The sequence below is a fragment of the Urtica dioica genome, chromosome 5 (genome assembly GCF_054948205.1).
Source record: "Urtica dioica subsp. dioica isolate 48M chromosome 5, U.dioica_male_clone48M_v1_H2, whole genome shotgun sequence".
Taxonomy (NCBI): Eukaryota; Viridiplantae; Streptophyta; class Magnoliopsida; order Rosales; family Urticaceae; genus Urtica; species Urtica dioica.
The window spans coordinates 42,306,987-42,329,927 of NC_142760.1; the positions used below are offsets into that span (position 1 = coordinate 42,306,987).

At 37.5% G+C, this 22,941-nt stretch overlaps 3 protein-coding genes across 3 annotated transcripts; all 3 read left to right on the forward strand.

Moving 5' to 3' along the window:
• The first annotated feature begins 9,423 nt into the window (after positions 1-9,423).
• On the forward strand, positions 9,424-11,842 carry LOC149398686 (truncated FRIGIDA-like protein 1). The gene is made up of 4 exons (XM_089615910.1): positions 9,424-9,949; positions 10,030-10,364; positions 10,699-10,874; positions 10,950-11,842. The coding sequence occupies exons 1-4, from the start codon at positions 9,507-9,509 to the stop codon at positions 11,487-11,489; spliced, it is 1,494 nt and encodes a 497-aa protein (XP_089472036.1). The 5' UTR covers positions 9,424-9,506; the 3' UTR covers positions 11,490-11,842.
• Positions 11,843-14,710: 2,868 nt separating this feature from the next.
• WRKY20 (WRKY family transcription factor family protein) lies at positions 14,711-19,442 on the forward strand. Its single transcript, XM_089614704.1, has 6 exons — positions 14,711-15,277; positions 16,724-16,885; positions 17,185-17,707; positions 17,830-17,980; positions 18,070-18,228; positions 18,792-19,442. The coding sequence occupies exons 1-6, from the start codon at positions 15,062-15,064 to the stop codon at positions 19,318-19,320; spliced, it is 1,740 nt and encodes a 579-aa protein (XP_089470830.1). The 5' UTR covers positions 14,711-15,061; the 3' UTR covers positions 19,321-19,442.
• Positions 19,443-20,860: 1,418 nt separating this feature from the next.
• On the forward strand, positions 20,861-22,594 carry LOC149398688 (uncharacterized). The gene is made up of 2 exons (XM_089615819.1): positions 20,861-21,122; positions 22,035-22,594. Exons 1-2 carry the CDS (start codon positions 20,912-20,914, stop codon positions 22,577-22,579), a joined length of 756 nt encoding a protein of 251 aa, XP_089471945.1. The 5' UTR covers positions 20,861-20,911; the 3' UTR covers positions 22,580-22,594.
• Positions 22,595-22,941: the final 347 nt, after the last annotated feature.

Genomic DNA, 22,941 nt, shown 5'->3' on the forward strand with positions numbered 1-22,941 from the left:
GGGAGTTATTAACTAACCATGGTTAGATATTAATGTTTTTTTTTTGGGGGGGGTAATTAATTTTTTTATGAAGCGTTTGAGGAAACTTTTATTAAATTCTCAATTTCCCATTTTGCAAATAATAAATAAATAAATGGATAAAATAAAATCCTCAACTTCCCATGACTGACATTGATTCATCTGACCAAAAAAAAAACAATTATAAACAAAAGTCCTTGGAAATCCTATACGTGAAAACGAAATGAAATGGGTGCTTGCCACGTGTAAATGCGTACCATGTTATTCGCAAAAAATGGTTTATTATTGTTTTTTTTTTTTTTTTACTGAATTAGATATTTTGATTCGGTTGCTATCAAATGGTTTTTTTTGTTTTTCTTCCTTGGGGAAATTGGAAGTCAAAGCCTTTGGCGCCAAGGATAGGAGAGACCTGAGCCTTTGAACGGTTGGACTTTTGAGAAGATCAACGGTCCAAATTAAGCTAGATATCTTGTTTGCATATTGCGGAATTATTCGTCCGGAGCAAAAATGTGGAAATATTCATTTTTCTCGTTTCATATTGATATCGATACTCTATTAGTATTCAGTGAATTCCGTTTAGAGTAGATACAAAAAGATATTTGCATGGACCAACAAGGAAACAAATAAAAGTCATCTTTCTTACCATATCTTTTTATTTAATATATTACATATATATATGTAAATTATACCAAAGATTTTTTGGAAAATAAAGTTGAATATTACTTCCCTCCCTCTCTACTATTTTCTAAAATGGCAAGATAATACGTTACATTTTATTTGTTTACTCTTACAAGGTAGGATTATGATTATTATTATTTTGCATCAAGGAAATTTTTTTAATTATTATTATTTATGATGCCATCTCCTACCTTTCAAGAAAATGAAATTTCAACGTTTGATCACTATTTGGTACGTTAGCAAAAAGAGAAAGAAAAAAATTAAAGAACTATAACGTTTCCTTTGTGTTGCTTTTGAACACAACATCAATAGCATGTACATGTAAGCTAAGATATTAGATAAAAATGGTTTCAGTTTTTTTCGCAGGTGACCGTTGGATCATAATCCAACGGTAGTGTGCAATACAAGATATCGTCTAACGGCTTTAAATAAAATGCATTGGATTGGAAAATCACAGGTAAGACATTCCACTGGGTCTGAATTAGAGAGAGAAAGAGAGAATTAGAGAGAGAACCACATTGATCTCATAATCGTGATTTTGGGGGTAATTCTAGTGTTTTCTTTTATGGAAATTAAAAACTCATTTGTAAGCTGTAATTCGTTGATAGTGAAGATCAGAAGCTGAACTAGGTCGTCAGGGTAAAAACTCTGTGTTTTCTTCTTCCTTTCTCCCAGTCTACATCGACGAGCACGACCACTGATTTTTCTTGCGTTTGAGGCATCTCTATTTTGAGAGCTCAAACCAGGGAATATCACAACAATTTGTTTATATGGATAATAAATCAGCACCGGCCATCTCCCAATTAAATAAATATAAATTAAAAAAAAATTGTTAAAATTTATGGTGGTAATTCGAGGCTCCAAAGTAAACATGTGTAGCAAATTGGTAATATTTTTTTTATCTGATCTCTACATATTTTATTTCAAAGTGAAAACACTAATTATGATGGCAATAAGATTGGCTGTGATCTTGTAGCTATTTGTAGATAGGTATAGGTTTTGTGCATGTACTCTTGTGACAACATGCTTTTTTCATAGCGTAAGAAATTATGAACAAATAAGAAACATGTGACCGAAAGTATTGAATTATGTATATAGGAAAGCAGAATTCTTGTAAATTTATACAGATATCAATAAGCAAACTATTTACGTGACATTTGCATGTGACGTGAAATCATATGTTCTCACATGCACGATCGCTCTACATCTATATATTCTACGTTTTGATCTCTTCGGGCCTAAGTATATCAGATAAACTTAAGCTCTAATGCATATCAGACTTGAATTTTATATATATATATATATAAAATTTATATAAGTTTCCAACTTCCAAGTACTCCAACCAAGCTGATAACAGCTAGGTAGCTTTTGGAATATTATGGATTCTACCTTACCTCCACAATTTATTTATTTAGTTAAAGCATCGGAATTGGACAGATCGAATGAAAGATAAGCTAACTTAAAATAAATTAAAAACATATGAAACACCAATACAATAAAATATTAAAAAAAAAAAAAAACAAATAATAATTTTATGCACCTCAACAGATTGTTATTATCCAATTTCACGCTAACTGTGAATAATACTATATCATCCCAATCATATGAGGTGTATAGCCGAGATATTTGACATCAATAAAACTAGCATCTATATGTTGATATGGTACTGATTTTTTTTTAAACGGGTATTAATACATTTAATATATATATATATATATATATATATATATATATATATATATATATATATATAATTGAAAGTGCAATGGATCACAGCTAGCAGGTCACAAGAGTTGGAAGCTTGAGTGGTGACTTGAATCGGTCATTTACACCAACACTTTTTTTTTTCTTTTTTTTTTTTTTATATATAAAACACATACACTTTTTTGTTGTTACCTTCAATACACATAAAGTCCATGACCATGAGCTATATTGATTACCCTATATTGGGACACACCCATGTTCTTTCCCAATATATATATGCCTTTTTTCCTTTCCACTTGATTGATATATGTTGATTCTCAACGTCTCATATAATTAACTACATATGAACCTTTTTTTTTATCTTTCTAATCTTTATCATTATCCAACTACACCCTCTTTGATTTTCCTCACTTTTTTAAAGTAGATCATGAATAACAATTTTCTTTCAATTTGATAGACGTATTTAAAGAAAATTCTATTAAAGCTCTCGCTTAAAAACGGATGATTACCGTGATTACAAAAAAGTCACACATAAACATCTATGATCAACAATGATCTCATTCATAGCACACGGTGGAATAAGACCCGAAAAACAACATTCTCCCTAACTCTAAAAGCATATTTAGCTAAATTATGAGATGCCTCATTACAGGGCCGAAAAAGAAACATAAAATTACAAGAGTTAAAACACGAAGAAATAACCTTGATACCTCTCAAAATGGTCTCGAGTTCCGTAGCCGGGATGGTGTCCCCTTTGATAGCTTTAACCACGTCCAAGCAATCCGATTGGAGAAGAACACGCTCCCATCCTCGTTAACATGGCACAGTCGCTCCAAAGAGGATATGGTCACGGCTTCCGCGAGAGGATGAGAGAAGACATGGTTTCTAAAACAAATACCATAAGTAATAACCATATCTTTGTGATCTCTACAAACGTACCCAGTTCCGTAGCATTTTTCTTATTGATCGATGGCCGCGTCGACCATGACTACAACATCCCCCTCATGAGGTGGATCCCACCCACGATATTCAACCACTTGCGCATGAGTTGTATTATCCTCCATGGCAGCCCTATGCTCCTCCAAATAGCCACCGGGCTAGGTCACCAGATTCTTGGCATCCACCACGCTTTCCCCATGGCCACATTGTTCCTATGATTTTAAATCTCCCACACCAAGATAACAAATAAATCGAGATTCCATACCTTAGTAGAGTTCTTAACCTTGAGGAAGAGGTCGACGACGTCGTCTCCATGGAGTTGCTTAATCAAATCTCAAACCTGCCAATTTCCAAACTTTTCGCGACCACCGGCAGCAGCCCTAAATCGCATGTACCACTGACTCCGGACCACCCAAACAAAAGGGGCAGCAAGCGTCATTGTCAATTTTTCGTCTTTCGAGAAGCATTTTCATCGGAATCTATCCCTTACACACACGCCAAACAAATAAACATACCTTAGGGGGCACCCCCCAGTTTTCAAAGGCAGGTCACCAAGATGTCATCACGGAGTGAAAAGAAGAGCTCGCTTCGAGACCCAAGCCAATGGCAACTTTGTAGCCGCTTTTAACCGAGTATTCTCCATCCTTCTTATAGTGCCAACGAAGTACATCGTTCATACCCGCACCACTACCCAGGATGCTAAGAATCGTCTCCGCATCCTCTATTCCGAACATATTACAGATCAACTCTTCATCCCAATCTCCATATCTCCATTTGAGTTCCGTAACTTTTATCTCCTCGGGGATAAAGGGAGGGTCAATGAACGAGAACTTAGTAGGTCTAGGGAGCCATTTGTCCCAAAGGACCAACACTGACTCGCCATCTCCAAATTTTCATCGTGATCCCTCATATACAATCTCATCACCCCACACCAAGCCACGCCGCATAGAAGACCCGTTAGACCCACACCTCGCACGGAACAAGTCCCCATCCGCGAAATAACTCACCCTAAAGACACATCTCACAAGGCTATCCGGCTGTCTATTGAGTCTCCACATATCCTTCGCGATGAGGGCTCGATTGAACCTCTCAAGGTCCCTAAAGCCTAGCCCGCCTTTTGTTTTGTGCTTAACCAACTTTTTTTCCATTTACACCAATGGATCTTGCGCTTGTCTTTGGTTTCGCCCCACCAAAAACTAGCCACGTCGCTATGGATATTTTTAATGAGTTCTTTCGGGAGCCGAAAACAACTAACATCATAGCTCGGGATCGCCTGAAGGTTAGACTTGATAAACACTTCCTTCCCGGCTTGCGAGAACCAAGCCTTCTCCAAGACTTAATCTTATCCCAAATTGATTTTCATAAGAAATCAAAGAGCTCTTTTTTCCTCATACCTGTGAAAGTAGGGAGGCCGGGGTATTTCTGATGGCAAGTCGTAATAGTAACCCCAAGATGGCTCGCAATCATCTCTTAAGTCTCTTCCGGCACATCACACCCAAAACAAACATCCGTCTTGGAGAAATTTATGGCTTGCTACGAGGCCTCAAAGTACAACTGAAGGCTTCTATCCACTGCCTTACAGTATACATGCACGGAAGAAAATAAGGCTATCTTCCACAAAGAGTAGATGAGAGACCCAAAACTCCCCTCTATCGAATCTTACCCTCCTAATATCCTCTCTTAGTTCCCCGGCTCAGAGAATACTAGATATACCCTCCAAGCAAAAAAAGGAATAAGGATGGAGAAAGTGGGTAACCTTGCCAGAGACTTCTCCAATGAACCACGTGACATGTCGATCCGTTGATATTGAAGGAGAAACTAACTGACTTGACGCATCGTATGATATTTTCCACCCAAGTCCTATCGAAGCTCAACTTAACCATCATCGCCTCTAAGAATGGCCACTCCACATGGTCGTATTCCTTAGCCATGTCCATCTTGAGGCCGCACTTATACCATTACCAAAACAACAGTGGTTCATGGTGAGAATCCCCTCGAAACACACCATAATGTTATAAAAATCAGTCGCCCACCAACAAAAACCTCTTGGTTTTCAGAGACAGTGGGCGCCATTGCCCCTTTTTTCCAACATTCTTAAAATTCTCGCACAAAAAGAACGTGAAGGGAAGAAAAAATAAATTAACCTGAAATGTAACACCCTTTTTATGTGATGTCAGCTAAATGTAGTAAAGATACCTGAAACATCATCACAACAATATTGCGGATATCAAGAGAAAAAAAAGTTGTGGAATTCACTTAGCCGGTGTAAGAGTTTTTGATTTTCGGATCTCGAAAACCGACCATCTGGAATCCACCAGAATCGGTGAGCAATGCTCTGGGCCAATTCATGAACTTGTGGAGACCACCTAAGTCTTCGATGAGCTCAGAGGTCGGTCGAAGAGCCAAATGGTACGTGTTTCCGAGTATTATCTGGCAACCGATCTCCTCGAGCTGTTTAGTGGTCAAGCCTTTTATCGTACCTTTCAACAACACCGAAAAAAAGCTTATCGATAAAACGAAATCGCTTGATACGACAAGATTAGATGTTATAACCATAAGACATTTGAAAATCACCTTATAGATTTCGAGCAACATGTTCCCTCTTTCTGGGACCATACAGATTTTGACCAATTTTTTTCCAACAAAGAAAGCACACTCATTTATTGAATTAAATTCAAACTCGGGTTCCCTAATGGAACTCTTGTCGTTGCTAGCTATCTTGCTCGTCTGGTCTACCATAGCGTTCGCCAGTGGGATTTCTCTTCCTCAATGTGGATTCCTCGCCGCTTCATCATCATCGTCATGATCGACACCTCCAGCCATAACCAGATCCTTTGCAAGCCCAAGCACTATCGTCGCCATGATCATAACGCTCAGGGAGAGGAAAAGCTGGCAAGAGTCAGAGGCCTTAGTGCCATTTTTCAGGAAGGGATCAGAAAGATGGGTCATTCGTCAATTTCTTTACCCAGGAAGAACTGCCAGTTTTTCAACCTGTTTTCGCGTTGATATTCTCATAAACATAAGCAACAGTATTATTACTACTTTGGGCAACAGTATCGTGGACTCCAAAATTTGGGTCACTATTAGATCCAAGGTGATTTTGGCCTGAGTTAATTTTGCCCCCCCAAACCTTTATCTTTCACTAATGGGATTTTTTTTAGCCCTCAGGCTGGAGAGCCTTTACCCTACCGCGTACACTGGTATTGAGATTGAAAGTAGAAACGCGTGTGGGATTCGCATTTAACTCAACATTCCCGCTACCAGGAGAATGATAGACATTCATCTTGGAAAAATTGCACCCTCCAAAACCGAGGCTTCATTATTGCTGTAATTAAAATCATCATCGGCAATGGAGCCTTTCTCTCTCTTCTCTTGATTATGCATGTTTTCAGCTGCCGTCGTTTGTCTATTTTGGGAGCCTTCGTCACCAGTCGCTGCCGGTGTCGGCGACGGATACGGAGCCATTGATTGCTCTCCCATCTCAGCTCAGTTATGCTTGGTGCCATGGCCTTCCGCTCTTCGCCATTGATATGGGTTTTGTGGAGCCCCTCTACGGCGTTCATCATTCCGGCTCATCGAGCCTTTCACACAGAAAGGGCTGCTCACAAAGAGATTAGGAGCCTCACACCTCAGCCACATTCCAAATCAATGATGTTTCAGAGAGTTATCGACAGAGATTCCGGGGGCTTTGCAAATCCTCTATTCATGACCCATCCACCCACAATGAAGCAAAGATCGGCGAGCCGCTCGTACCAGATATCAATCCAGGATGTGTTAGAACTTGATCCCAATTTCACATTAATTCCTCCTTTCACTGGTTTTAGAATATCCACGAGCACCCGAATCTGGATTCATGTGTCTCTACACCTGCCTTCTTCCTTCATTCTAGTCGCCCTTGTCAACAACTGAATGCCATGGAATTGAACCCAGAACTTTGAGTATCGAAATTATTCGTCTGAAGATTTCTCCTCATTCGGGTCATTGAGAATCTAAAGCATCTTATCGAAGAGCCACGGTCCATTCTCCATCACTTTTTCTTGTCGTCAATTCGCTCAAAATTACAGCAAAATCCTCCATCGTCAAGGTCCCGCATATCAATGTTACCGTGGGTGTTCCAAAGCCCACCCATAAACGATTTCAGAGCCCAACGATTGAAATCTCTATCGCACATAAGTCTTTCGTGAATCGAATTGCCCATAGATTGTTTTGCATTCTCGAGTTTCGATTCCTCCGCTGCAAACACAACATCCTCCTCATCCTCGTCAACTCTCAATGAGGCACATATGTCACACAAAGTCCTCCATAGATCTTCGGTGAAGAAAACGCTTCAAGACGAGTTACTCTGATACGCAGAGAAAACATGATGCAAGCTTGTAGAACCCCAAAATCCTACCTAATCAAGATATCACGCGGATCAGTCGTCGGAGAGCAAGAGCTGAAAGAGAGAGGTCTTTTTGAATAATAGTTACATAGATAATTTAGGTTCAATTTGATAGATGTACTTTAATTCTACATATCTCGTAACTAACTACACATTAATTTTTTCAAGGACTTTATCTTATCCAACTTTCCCTCAGTACTAAAATTTCTTCGCCTTTTTTAGGCCCTCAATATGCATGATATATATCCGTATGTCCCATCTCTTAAAATGTTACCGGTAAAGAAAGAAATGAAGAAAATTGCATAGTCAATATTCTAAATAATTGATTGATGAGATAATTGATCAAATCTTATCCAATATAGTTTATAAAGATCTCGCATTGAAGAACAAATAGCGAATATATACAGATTCTACCAAAATTTATAAAATTATAGCTCAATGTGATTTATTATGAAACTAATTTAAACTTAATATAATATCATAATATCCAAAAAAAAAAAAAAAAAAAAAACCAAACTCTGATAAAAAAAATAACAAACAAAAAATGAAAACCGGTTAAGTTAAGATGAAGTCAATTTTAAAATAATATGTTAAATATTATCCATACAGGTCACTGATCATATGATCATATAGAGTTATAGTCATTCTATTTTGAGTTCGAACTTTATTATGAATGTTTTCTGCGGTTACATATGCAAAAAAAAAAAAAAAAGAAGAAGAAGCTATAAGGATAATATCATGCGTTATCATTTTATATCAAAATAGCTAGTGAAGTGTCAATTTTATCTTCATTTAATTATTTTGTATACTCTATTATTTTTCATAAGTTTGATCTTTTTGTATACAATACTATAAATGCATATTGTATCATAGTTGTGTGTTGGTGCACATTTAAAATGCGTGTTTCAAATATTTTATAGATATTTAACGCCAAAGTCAACACTTAGGACTGTTTGTATTTCGATTTAGTTAGGGTCAGACCTTATGACACCACGTATGTTGGGGTGTGATTAAATATTCTATTCTTGTTGTCCTTGTCACGCCGGAAAAAAGTTCTCGATTCCTCTTTGTCTCGTCACGTGTTGTCTTTCGTATTCTTTGTGTTTGTTGTATTCTTCACCTAAAAAACAAGAAACATGAGTTCGATCTAGTTAGAGCCAAATCGTATGATAGCACGTAGGTTGGAGTATGGTGAAATATTCTATTCTTGTTATCCTTGTCACGCCGGAAAGAGATTCTCGGTCATAAGGTTGATTCGGAGACTTTGGTCGAAAGGTTGACTCGAGAGTTTGAGGTTTTGTCCAAAAAAATTGTTTGTAGACTTGGACTTTGTGCATTGACTTGCTTTGTCATTTTTTCTCTCTCTGTCTCGTTTTAACCTTGTGAAAATATAACGTAACAAATATAGACTACTTAAATATATATTAATTCTATGTATACCAAAAATTGTATACTAATTACCAAAAATCGTATAATGTATACCGAAGGTATTATCGTCCTAAACATTTGAAAACAACTTTCTTTCTGACATGCATTGAAATTGCGGTTATTTTCGAAAGAAGTCTCTAAAAAAAGTGAGTCGTGCAATTCTCTAAAAAAAATATTGGGCCGATGAAAGAGCAGCCTCTATTATTGGGCTTTTAGTGAGCAAATCTCGGCCCATAATTTATAATCTCACCCCCAAATTAGAGAAACCAACGCAAAGCCCAATAACAGAGATTGCTCTGTTTCACAATCTTCCTCGTTCTCAACAAACCTCAAAATCACCCGCAAAGCCAAAGCTCCAATGGCGTCTTCTTCTACGACGACGACGCTGAAATCGATCTCCGACTCGCTGAACCAGATCGATTACAAGAAAGCGAGCCTCAAGAAAGCCTTCGATGACCTCCAATCGCAGTCCTCGTTACTCACGAGCTTCTCTCTCTCCTGGTCCGACCTAGAATCCCACTTCTCCGCCGTCCAGCTCACTCTCGCCGGAAAATTCCGAGACCTCGAGGCCTTGTCCGCCGCCCCCGTCGGAGCCGCGCCGGAGCCGGAGAGTATGGAGACCTCGCCGGAGCCGGCGGCGAGGCCCGAGCTTGTGGCGCTCTGCGAGAGGATGGACGGGCTAGGGTTGAGGCGTTACATCAGCGAAACGGCGAAGGATCGGAGCGCCGTCAGAGCGGAGCTCCCAAGCGCTGTCCGGCGAGCTCCGGACGCGGCGGCGATGGTTCTCCGGGCGATGGAAGGGTACGATTACGAATTGCAAAGTATATAGATGAGGAATGTATTGGTTTAGTTTAGTCTTTAGTCTCGATTTCCTCTAATAGGTACTACGGCGGAGCGGAGAACGATCTGGAGCTGAGCAGTCTTCGCCGGAGCTGCGTTCTGTTGCTGGAGGTTCTGATGGCGGTCGGAGCGACCGCCGGCGGAGAGACGAGGGAAACGGCGGCGGCTCTGGCGGCGGAGTGGCGGAGGAAGATGGACGCGGCGGACGAGGACAAGAGCTTGCTCGAGGCTCTGGGCTTCTTGCATTTGGTCGCGGCGTTCGGTTTGGCTTCAGAGTTCGACTCCGACGAGGTCGTCGATTGCCTCGTTGTGGTGGCCAAGTATCGCCAAGCGGTCGGGCTTTGCCGGAAGATCGGACTCATTGATAAAGTTGAAGGTAAAGGTCGAATCTGAATATCATGTGTTGTTCTTGTAGCAGTGATGATTGTTGTTGAAAAGAAATAGGTATTGGACTATCGAGTAAAGTCTAGTTTTTTTTTTCTTTCTCGTTTTCGGTTTGTACTCGTGGACGAAACGAGTTGGAATTTGAGATAGCAAAAACTAGTCCTGATTCGAAGAGGTTTGTAGTGGAAAATTATGGAGTTTTTGCAAGTGGTTGATAATGAATGTGTAGTTGACATTGGAGTTTAAGTGTACAAACTTCAAAACTATATGAAGATAATTATTTTTTCTTAGAAAAAATTGTAATTCTTCTGTCATGTTGGTTTCAGATCTCGTTCAGAAGCTCATAAGCAAAGGAAAATACATATTGGCCGTCAAATTCGTGTTCGAGTTCGGGTTGGCCGAGAAATTCCCTCCGGTTCCTCTCTTGAAGTCCCACGTGAAAGAGTCGAAGAAAACCGCAAAGAGGCTCATCAACGAAGGAAACAACTCTCTCAAGTCCCTGGTAATAAGCGTATAAATAATCATATTACGTATGTGTGCGTGTGCGTGTGTGTGTGTTCATCGCCTCGCTTTTCAGAACGAGGCCACAGCGAAAGAGGTGAGCGCTCTGAGATCGGTTGTGAAAGTCATCGAAGATCGGAAGCTCGAATCGGAATACCCGCCGGAGCTTCTCGCGAAGCGAATCGAGGAACTCGAGAAGCAGAGGTTGGAGAGGAAAAAATCCGCTCCTTCTTCTACTTCGTCTTCTGTTTTGGCGCCGGTTTCGAAACCCTCTCACCAAAACGGAAACAACAACAACAAGCGCCCGAGAACGGACTCGCACTCGGTCCCGAAACCGGCCCGCAAAGCCTTCAGAGCCTCGAACCCGTCCCACCACAGCCACAATCACCGCCAATACCAACAACAGCCCCGTTTTCACCGGTCGGGCCCGCCGAGCCTCGCTCCCGGGCCCGCTCAGCCCGTTGGGCCTTATGTCATGTCGGGCCTAGGCCCAACAACGGCAGGGATGTATAGTTTGCCCGGAACGGCCGCGCCGCCAAGCAACTACTACGACGTCCGAAATTCCTACGCCGGGTATAATTTACAGCAATACCCTCCGTCGTACTATCCGCAGTAGTGGGGTCGGTTAGGTAATTTTGCGTCCCTTTTTTTTTTTTTTTCCAGTACCGTGGTATTGGGTGAACTATCTTTCGAAACGGAGATGATCTCCGTGACTGTAATTAGTAGAGTACCGGAAAAGCTAGAGTTTCGTGACGTTTTAGAAACGAGGTGTGTGTGATCACATCACTGTGCGTAATTAATCTCGTGGACAGGTTATATCTGTTTTACGTACTAAGTTTATTCGCTCTTTGCTGTGGAGCTTTTTTTTTTTTTTTTTTTGTTCGAACATGGAACAAATTGCGTTCAAGGTTGTGTAAGAACCTTGGTTTGATTTATATTATATATTTTTATATATATTTTATAAGTTTAGCTACATTGTTTGTGAAGAGCTCTAGTTTTGTTTGTTTAGGTTTAGATTCTGAATCAACATGCTTTAACCCACTCAAGCCCATATTTTCTGCTCTTAGAGAGGATTTTTCTGCTTCTTCTTCTTTATAGTGTAGTTTATAGGTATTTTTTTGTTTTTTTGTTCTTCTTTCTTGGTTGAGGCATCCGATTTTCTCGGGTTTTTGCTTCGAAAAATGGGAGATCTTTAAACCTTAATTGATGATCCATTCACTGGAGTCTTCTTTTTTTAAGCCTAGCTGATTGATTATTTTATGCTTTGTGCGCTTGTGGTTTCCGAAGATTATCTGAAACGATCAGAGTGAAAAACGAGTGCGTTTCTTCTCCTGTTTTTGTTTCTCAAGAACTGAAACAAAATCATGGAAAGAACTTACATAATGGTCATGAGTCTCATAACCATGCTATCACTTGGTTTTGTGTGATTAGATTAGATTAGATTGAATAATTTTGTTTCTTCTTTCAAAACATCCTTTCTGAGGATGTATTCTTGAATACTCACTTTTATTTTTTTCCCTCTCTGAAGTCTTTTAGAGCTCTTTTTATTTATTTATTTATATATTCTGATTTAAATTGTTCCATAATATATGTGTATGGAACTCCAAGTTACTGTTCTGGCTGCTCATTGTATTTGTCTATCCCATCTCTGTTTCAAGCGATACATTCATTTATTTATTTGTTTATTTTTCATCAAGGGAACTCGTAAACTTTTAATGGCATATAAACTTTTAATGGCATATAAACTTTTAATAGCATTATCATGAGTAATTAAGTCGTAGGGACTGTAGTTATATACATTTAAACGTTATAGCGACCTATAGTTTTGTTCCCTCCTTTGGTGCTTTGTTTTATGGTTCATCTGCTTGTTCACTTTTGGATTGATTTATATATATAATATATGTATATATATATATATATATATATATGTGTGTGTGTGTGTGTGTGTGTGTGTGTGTGTGTATGTTTTTGTATGTATATAGAGCTATGTATAATGTTTCTGAATATAGTAGTGGTCCTATATTTGTGTATTATTTCAGTCACAAGTCTCAACATTATTCACGTTGATGGTTGGAAAATAACATAATGACTGACAATAGCTTCTGGAATCTCTGCTCTAGGAATTTTTAATTTTTGTCGTCTAATGCCTAATATTTATGGGCATTATTATGAGTAGCTCGAATTTTGTAATTCATGGGGGTACCAATTAACTTGGTTTTACTTCTATTTATTATATATATATATATATATATTATAACCCAAAGTCATAGTGATATCAGGTTTCCTCTAAGATATTTCAGTTTGTGTAAGCATAAAGTCTCAAGTTAATATGACATATTATATTTCAAGGATAAGGTCTGTGTTTAATTATTATTTATCATTATAAATTTCATTGTGTTAATTGTTTTAGCATTTGTGTTGTTTGTACCACTATCAATGAACATAGACGTGGAAACCTCACTTGTCATGATGTTAATATAGATGAAATAATTTGTGGACCTACCAAAAAGACAAAAATAAAAATAAAAATAAAAACATATTAGAAAGAGAAACATTGAATCGGGGGCTTCAATATTTTGAATTAATTTAATACTTTTCACATTATTGTGTGGTTAATTGAAATACAATCAATGACAGTCCAAAGTTAGTTGCAACCTAAATTGATATGTATCAAACTTTTTTCAAATATTAATTGATCCATATGATAAGTTGTTATCTTTTTCTTTTTTCTCTATGATTCAAACTTGGAACTCGACCGTTAACCCCAACAACTTTACTTGATGATCTTGAGCTATAAGAACGTAAATTTACTAGATATAAGTTTACACAAAGTTATAATGTTGTCAATATAACCATATTAGTTAAAAGGTTGCTAAACGTAATAGTTTAACAACAAAAATAGAAAGAGTATAGCAACAATAACTAGAAGTTGTAGATAATGTGTTACTATTCTATAAATAAACTATTGACAAACAATATAAGGAAGGACACTAAAAAATCTCCAACAAATGACCACAATTTATTTGTCCCCTTATATTTAGAGGTAGTGAAAATGTAAACTTCAGTTAACTTTCAGTGGAGGTTAATTGATTTTTAAACATATTAAAAATAGCTCAAAATGTGTGAATTTTTTTTTTTTTTTTTGGTTGTTAATTCTGGCTGTACAAATTTTTCGAGTTATAATTTGAATTTTATTGTTTGATGTATATTAAATGACAATTTCAGTTACAAATTCAACCGATTAAGAAACGATAAAAATAAATCAAAGTAATTATACTATTAATTTCGTACTGCACATCCTATTGTAATTTGGGTTCACTTTATTCTAATCTTAGCATCCGATTTCGGTGCCACGCATTAAACTTTTTTCCTAAATAAATTTTATTCAACTAAAAATCTCCTAACAAGAATATGTTGATATATGCCCACAAAATGGAAAAACGAAAATAAATTACAGATGATAGAGTTGAGACAGCAAAGATTCGAAATGATGTTGTTTTCATACAAAATTCCAATATCCTCATAATTTTTCATTTCTTTAATTAAGCAAAACATTACTTTTTATGTTCTTTATCCAATAAAATAAGGTTAAATGTCCACAATTCACCACCATTATGATGACCACCATAATTCAATCACTGCCTTTGCGGCTTGGCTTTTGGCTCTGTAGACTCACAAGAGTACAAAAAACCAACAATATATATATATATATACACTTTTCTAAAAATTATAATTATTATTATAAAAACTTTGGACAAAATATAGACTATTGTTGCTTTGAAGTTTAACCATCACACACTATATTACATGGGAAACGTTTTAATTTTTTTTGAAGGGCATTAATATAACAATGACCCAACAATATTTTTTTTGAAGGGCAATATTTTTTTTCTTCTTCCCTATTTCATGTTTTTTTTTACTTAAAAAAAATAGCTGCTCAAGTCAAATTTTTCTACAAATCAGAGAGTTCAGAGAGAGTGAAAAAAAGAGAGAGGATTAACTCAAATGACAATTTTACCCTTCCCCTTCATTTTCCTCTTCATAAATCCTTTAATTTTTTTTCTCTAATTCAGAGACTCGTTTTTTCTTTCTTTTTCTTCTCTCGAATGACTGTTTTTCCCTTTCATTTTTCTTCTTCTTTTTCTACAAAACTCCACTCGCTCTTTTGACTCTCTCTCTGAAGGTTTAATGGCGGCGATCGAGAACTCCGAGCGACGGAGCTCCGACGGAATGGATCCGTGCACGGCGGAGTTTCAGGAACCTCCGTCAGGCTCCGGTGGAGCAAAGTACAAGCTCTTATCTCCGGCGAAGCTTCCGATCTCGAGGTCCGCTTGCCTCACGATTCCTCCGGGACTCAGTCCGTCATCGTTTTTGGAATCGCCTGTCATGCTCTCAAATATGAAGGTAACAAAACTGGTTTGGTAGTTTCCGAGGGTTCGGATCGGAGTTTTCGTTTCAATTTTCGTCGGTTTTTGTTTGGTAGCCGAGGAAATGGGAAGAAAATTTAATGCGTTTTGGAAATGTTAGGTTGTGTTTTGGTTGCTCGGTTTATAGAAGGAGTAGGAATAAATTTAATTTCGTTTTTCGTTAATTAGGTCACGTAATTTAAGTGCGAGAAAATTCTGTTTGGTTGACAATAGAAGTGGATTCAGCTAAAGGAAGTGCTGAGTTGTGTTGTAGCTTTTTTGAATTTTGAAGTCTGAACATGGCCTAGCTGAGAAAAAGAAAAAGGAAAAGCTTAACTTTATTTTGAAACCAATATTCTCTTTGCACTTTCTCAGTGATTATATATAGAATTCGATTTGTTTCTTCTATATGATCTGTGAATTTTCTGTTTGGTTTGTGAATTGTGACGAAGTAGTGGAGAATACTATCGTTTTTGGTGAATGATGTTGAAATCTTGATTGATAATTAGTGAGCTTACTATCAAGATTCTCTTTGATCTTGCAAAATAATAATAATAATAATAATAATAATAATAATAATAATAATTGAGAATATGTATTGCTATTATTAATTTCGAGTGTCTAGAAAAGATCGTTACTTAGCTTTTTTTTATTTGATCTGTGATGATGGGCTATTGCATAATGTTCATGATGGGACATCAAGATTCTGATGCTTGATATTAGATTTAGATTATTGTTTGTAGTACTGTGTCCTTTTTATATACCGTATAGAGTGTTCCATCGAATTGCATTAGAATATGCTCTTTCTAGTAGAACTCTGCATTTTCTCCCCTACTTTTGATTATCGCCTGTGTTGTTTTTTCACATAATGAATCGTTTCTTTCGTTGGTGGTGCTCGGTCCTTCCGTTTATCCTTTTTTGAGGTGTGAGTGGGTGTACGGTGAAACTTTTTTATTTTTTATTTTTTTATTTTTTATGTAAGTGGAATAAGAATAAATACATCAGCATGAGATAGTGCAACTTGTTTTTTTTTATCGAAATGTGCTGAAACGTAGATCGAATGGAAGGCTGACATTATTATAAAATTCAATATAGAAATTGACCTTTCATAGAGTTTCTTGTAGTTTGTCTTTCAGTACGTGGTATTTTAAAAACGCCAATGGTCGTTTGAGACGCATAATTTTTAGCTCTCGTTAAACCACACTCCAGGTCCTTAAAATTACGCATATATCTGCAAGTTCTCTGGTCTCCTAGGGTTATTTTTTTAGTGATTGATCCGTAAATAGGAGTTTTGTAAAGCACATGTTCCTCTTTGTCATGTTAGACTAAAATTTATACTACTTTTAGCATTTAGAAGTCTATTGTTTGTTTTGCTATACTTTCTCTGGAGAGAGACCCAAAGTTTGGGATTTCTTAGATTTTTTTTGTGTGTGCTTTTTTGCAGGCAGAACCATCCCCAACTACCGGAACCTTTTTTAATCAAATGGTGCAGAGCTCTGTTGGCTCTGCTATGTATTCGGCAACCACAGTTTGCTCAAATATCAGTACATCTGGTATGATGACTTCGAGCTCCTTCGAGTTTAAGCCTCACGGTTCACCAAATATGGTAATTTCCTAATGAGACAGTGTTTGAATACCTTGATGTTTTAGTTAGTAGAATAGATGTAGAATTTGACAGTGTTTAAATACCATAATTTCCAAATATGGTATGATATGGTAATTTCCATACTGTACTTTTTTTTTTATTTTTTTTTTATTTTTGTGTGTATAGTCAGTGAGCTTGATTATCATGTGCCTACTCAAATCTTCAAATCTCTCCGAGTTCACCTGAAATTTTACTGTGTTGATCAGCTGTTTCTCATTAAAATCGTTGTTTTGTTGCCTGATGTTTTTCATTTATTGAAGGCAATTGCAGATCCAAACAATTATCACATGTCTTCACAAGTCCATGGCCAGTCATCACAGCCTTTTGCATCGAATCCCTCAGTTAAAAGCGAGTCCTCGAACGAACTGAGTCTATCGGCACCGGTGAGTGTTGCCGCTTCTGGAAATAGCGGCCCCGCCGCCGATGGGGACTCTGAGGAACTGAGCCAGAGAGGCAATCCCAATCCCCAATCGGCACCGTTTGATCAGAAAGTGAGCGGACCTTCGGTCATATCCTCCGACGACGGGTACAACTGGAGAAAGTACGGGCAAAAGCATGTTAAGGGAAGCGAATTTCCGCGTAGCTATTACAAGTGTACACATCCCAACTGTGAAGTGAAAAAGCTGTTCGAGCGCTCTCATGACGGACAGATTACGGAGATCATCTATAAAGGCACACACGATCATCCGAAACCTCAGCCCAGTCGGAGATACAACACGGGAACTATCATCCCAGTCCAGGATGAAAGATCCGACAAATACTTGTGCATAGCTGGGCGTGATGGTAAGAAGGAATAATATATTCTCTTAGTATGTCAGTCGTTTATCCTTGCAGTTTGTATTCGATTGGATCAGTAACGTGCTTTTTTTTTTTTTTTTTTTTTTTTTTTTTTTTTTCTGGTTCAGATAAATCTCCCAATATATATGGGCAAACATCTAATCCCAATGACCCGAACGGCACACCAGACATGTCCCCTATTGCAAACAGCGATGATGGTGCCGAAGCAAATCGGATCAACGATGAGATGGACGAAGATGATCCATTTACAAAACGGAGGTATGGTTGTCAATTATAAGATTTTTCCCCCATAAGTGGTGGTATATTTAAGCTTAACGAACAAAATATGGAAACTTGTTTTTGTGCAGGAAAATGGAAATGGGAGGTATCGATATCACCCCGGTGGTCAAGCCCATCAGGGAGCCACGTGTCGTGGTTCAAACCCTGAGCGAGGTCGATATATTGGACGATGGTTATCGCTGGCGAAAATACGGCCAGAAAGTGGTGAGAGGGAATCCCAACCCAAGGTAAACGAACTAAAACCCAAATTTTTTTATTATTTTGTTTCAGTCCCTTGTAAATTTTAATTTCTAACATTTGCCCCCCTTAAGTTTGATTTATGAACAAGAGGGACTTGTCTAGCACCCAAACCCCTCTAGATAAAGATTATGGGTTACAATCAAGTATAAAAAAAAAATATGGTTTCTGGGTCTGTCCCTGAAGCAATCCGAGCCATTTCGTCAAATGAAATCGTTTTTTTTTTTTGTTCTTTCCTGATCAAATGAAACTCTAAATGATAATAATAATTTGCAGGAGCCATTTCGTCAAATTCCCTTGGGTTTTATTTATTTTGTTTCAGTCCCTTGTAAATTTTAATTTCTAACATTTGGCCCCCTTGAGTTTGATTTATGAACAAGAGAGACTTGTCTAGCACCCGAACCCCTCTAGATGAGGTTATGGGTTACAATCAAGTTTAAAAAATACATTGTTTCCGGGTCTGTCCCTGAAGAAATCCGAGCCATTTCGTCAAATGATTTTTTGTTTTTGTTTTTTATCAAATGAAATTATAAATGAGAATAATAATTTGCAGGAGCTATTACAAGTGCACGAACAACGGGTGTCCCGTACGCAAACACGTGGAGCGAGCCTCGCACGACCCGAAAGCCGTGATAACGACTTACGAGGGAAAACACAACCACGACGTTCCGACAGCAAGGAACACCAGCCACGAGATGGCGGGCCCGCCGAGGCACATGAGGCCCGAAGAGCCCGCCTCCGTCCCCGCCGACACGATCAGCCTCGACCTCGGCGTCGGAATCAGCAACTCTGCCTCCGATCACAGGCCCAACAACGATCGCCGGCCCGACCACCACGGGATGAACATGAACACGAACATGAACATGAACATGAATATGAACATGAACATGAACATGAACATGAACATGAATATGAACATGAACATGATTCACCACCAAAATCAGGTCCCGCCGGGGTTTTACGGGATGATGAACAATCCGTACGGGTCCCGAGAAAATATCGCAGACGGTCGCGGCGGCGGAGGAAACCCGTCTTCGTATCCGTATCCTCCGAATATGGGTAGGATTATGATGGGTCCGTAAATCTTCTTAGGTGTAAAACTCAGGGACGGAAATAATATAATTATATATAAATATATAAAATGTTTTATTTATTTATTTTTCATTTTCTGTTCCGGTGGGACGGTACAGGAAAAATGTTGGAAGTAGGGAAGAAGAAGAAGAAGAAAAAAAATGCTGTGATTGATCTCAAAGCTGAAAATTCTTTCTCTTGAACTATGTGTTTGTTGCAAACATTAGCCTCTTTGGAAATACATTGTACAAATATGAATCGGTCTGTACGGATATTTGTAATTTTAACCCGAGATAATGTAATGTAACTCGAGTGCTTTTGACAAAAAAAAAAAAAAACTCCCAAAGCTTTTCTTGAGTAAGAAATATGATTATTATACTCTACTAATGTTGCTGGTACAAAATGAGACAACTGAATTCAGGAAATTTTTTGAACTGTCCTTGATTGTATTAATTGCCTTGTATAGTAATACAAAACTGGTAAGTTTCTTGAAGATTGTGGCTTTGTTCTTTTGCAGGGCAGTCTGTCTGCGCGCTTTTGGAGCTTTTTGTATTTGAATATGGTAGCCCATGGATGCTATAAAAATAGACCTGTTGAATCCAAAAAACATTTATTGCATTCGCTTCATTTTCTTTTCCTTATAAACTCCGTTTAATATTATATTGTATTCTGTTCTGCCACGTTTTGTCTAGCATCTCCACCGGAGCTTAATCTTATGTAGACCGTTCAAAGTTGAACTTTTTTTTTTTCTTTTTCTCTAATTACAAACTTTATCTCATAACCTCATTTCTGGGTTTCTTTATATTGAAAAAGTGTTTAACTGTCGCAAAACAGAGTTCATCTGTCACTTTTGGTTTCTCTTATATCATGTTATCAAATCAGTTAAGAAGTGTTAAATCAGTTTAGTGTTGATTTTTTTTGTCTTAATACTTTGGAATTGATTACTGGAAAATGGACATAGAATAAATAATTTTTCCAAATAATTTTCTTCGCTTTCAAAACCAATATTTTTATGACGAAACTTGTCATAAAATTCATCAGTTTATGGCTAGTTTCGCCATAACGCAGTCATAAAACAATACTAGTTTTGAGAAAAACAATTTCTTAGAATTTTGTTTTTCCAAATAATTTTCTATGACGAAACTTGTCATAAAATTCATCAGTGGCTAGTTTCGCCATAACGCAGTCATAAAACAATACTAGTTTTGAGAAAAACAATTTCTTAGACTTTTGTTTTCATTTTTTTTTTGTTATATGATTATCTATATGTGAAAGTTGAAAGCTTACCCCACATAATGCAAACGTGATTTTCACGAAGGTACAAACAATCAACATACTGTCACAAATAAAATAATCTTAAATAAAAAAAATAAAAATAAATATAATGAAACCTGTGATACATGTCAATACAAAACTAGAGACAAAGCAACAGAAGAGAACAGAGAGCAAAACACACCATCCATATATGGACACACTCTTTACAGATTTTCTTCCAATCATTAACATCTCTTTTGTTGGAAACTGATTCAGAGGTAGAGAGAGAGAGAGAGAGAGAGAGAACACACATCAGTGCTTTTAGAGCTCAAAAAGAAAAGAAGAGAAATGAGTGGGATGTGGCTTTACTTGAAAGAAAATGTCAAGTGTGGAACTAGACTCTCTGATGTGATTTGTATACCAGAAAGATTTAACAACTGCAACAAAAAAAGCTTGAGCTCAGAAGAGACCTTCTTCGACAGAAAAACCGTCCATCCGATATCAACCCCGATTCGCGAGCTCATTTTCCGGCAGAATCACAACCAAACCTGGCTTTACGGTTAGTTCGGTTACTTGCTTAGTCTTTCTATTTATGGCTAGGACCGGAAATACAATCGACAATATTAGCGTAATCCGATAGCCAATCTCTCTGCTTACACTAATTTAACTACTTTAACTTATATACCAGTTAGTTTATAGCATAATTTGTTAGTATATGGCTAAAAGGCTGTTTAATGAGTACTTTTAGAAATATTATAATTATAAGATTAGTTTAGTTTACTAACAAAATCACTTTCTCATCACCAATGCATTTTCTCCGCTTAATGAGTATTTATTAGACATTGGTCTGATTCCTATTTAATTAAAGTCCAGTTTTCCTTTAAATAAAAAAAAAAAAATTATACTACTAACAGATTATATAGTATAACTACTAATTTTTTTTACTTATAGTATACAATTTATTTTATTTTATTTTTTTTTTATTTTTTTATGAATGACTGAAATGCTAAAAATGTACTCTAAATAAGCCTAATAGCACTAAGTTAACTACTAAAAAATAAAACCAGGTATAATTTTATTATTATTATTATTATTATTCTTATTGAATATTTTTAAAAGTATGTATAGTATTTTAAAACTATAATGTTTTCAAAATAGCGAGTGTATTGAATCTTTTGAGAATAGTATTTCTTTAAAATTGTAAATAATTGTTTTCTTTATAAAAAAAATAAAAAAAAAATTGTAAACGGTAAACAAAGTTAAATAAAGCCCACGATATACAAATTTTGTAAATAAAATATATATTTTATAAGTTGAAAAACGTTATTTTCGCGATAAAAAATTTAGACACGCTATTCTTACTATTAGTTTAAGAAAATCGCTACGAAATCAATTTCCACATTGTATATATTTTTTTTCCAAAATTTTCACAACTAATGTGCTTACATTACACACGTTGGAACTCTTGCAGAGGTAGAGAAAGAAAACCCGTCCCGGAAAATCGTGGAGATGATCTTCCGAAGAGCGTGGACGAACACGAACTCGCCGGAGAAGCGGACGATCAAGAGCGTTATGAAAGTGAGGAACTCGGCGCAGAGCCTCGAGCGGTTCGAGATGTACCGAGAGACCGTGAAGACCCTCGTGGGTCCCAACCCGAGGGGCGCCGTGGACGGGAACGAGGTCCTGCGCTTCTACGGCACCGCGATCTCGTGCCGGGCCCGCCGGTCCAGGTGGCGGGCCTCGGCACTCTGCAAGGAATATTCCTGCGGGGTCTGCAAGATTCTCCGCTCCAACTTCGGGGCCGAGCTCATCGCGCTGAGCTCGTGCAGCGGCGGCGATGATGGCTCGAGCGACAGCGTGGCAAAGAGGATCAGCGCAGAGAGGGCTGTGATAGTTTGCAGAATTATTGCCGGGAATTCGACGGCGAGTAAGGAATCGGACTGTTCGGGGAATAATAATACTATTGTGTGTAATCCCAAAGCTGTTCTTCCTTGTTTTGTCATAGTTTTCAGCTGAAAGTTCTTGCCTTTTTTTTTTTTTGAAGTACAAAGTAGAGTTTTTAATGGTGGTTTCTGATGATTTTCCGATGGTTCTATTTTACGATAATTGCCCCCAAATTAACTACCTGATGGGAACGTCGATGAAAATTTTATAAAGTCGATTTTCATTTTTTTTTTCTTTGGTAATATATTCCATGGAAACTCTGAAAAAAATTCAGGGAAAAATAAAAATATTCGTTGGTTTTCGTTATATCCAACCGGGAAAAAAAAAGGCCGGCGAAAAACCCTTGCACTTAATAGAATATGATAAATGCATTATGCACTGATCCACTTCATTAAATAACAGTAATGAACACATTGAGATTTATCAGCTGCAAA

Bases quoted from the DNA above. Each gene is read 5' to 3' on its own strand.
- LOC149398686 (XM_089615910.1), top strand. From the start codon at position 9,507: ATGGCGTCTTCTTCTACGACGACGACGCTGAAATCGATCTCCGACTCG. The intron at 9,950-10,029 runs GTACGATTACGA...TTCCTCTAATAG, and splicing joins GTTCTCCGGGCGATGGAAGG to GTACTACGGCGGAGCGGAGA. The intron at 10,875-10,949 runs GTAATAAGCGTA...CTCGCTTTTCAG, and splicing joins ACAACTCTCTCAAGTCCCTG to AACGAGGCCACAGCGAAAGA.
- WRKY20 (XM_089614704.1), top strand. From the start codon at position 15,062: ATGGCGGCGATCGAGAACTCCGAGCGACGGAGCTCCGACGGAATGGAT. The intron at 16,886-17,184 runs GTAATTTCCTAA...CATTTATTGAAG, and splicing joins CTCACGGTTCACCAAATATG to GCAATTGCAGATCCAAACAA. The intron at 18,229-18,791 runs GTAAACGAACTA...AATAATTTGCAG, and splicing joins AGAGGGAATCCCAACCCAAG to GAGCTATTACAAGTGCACGA.
- LOC149398688 (XM_089615819.1), top strand. From the start codon at position 20,912: ATGAGTGGGATGTGGCTTTACTTGAAAGAAAATGTCAAGTGTGGAACT. The intron at 21,123-22,034 runs GTTAGTTCGGTT...GAACTCTTGCAG, and splicing joins CAACCAAACCTGGCTTTACG to AGGTAGAGAAAGAAAACCCG.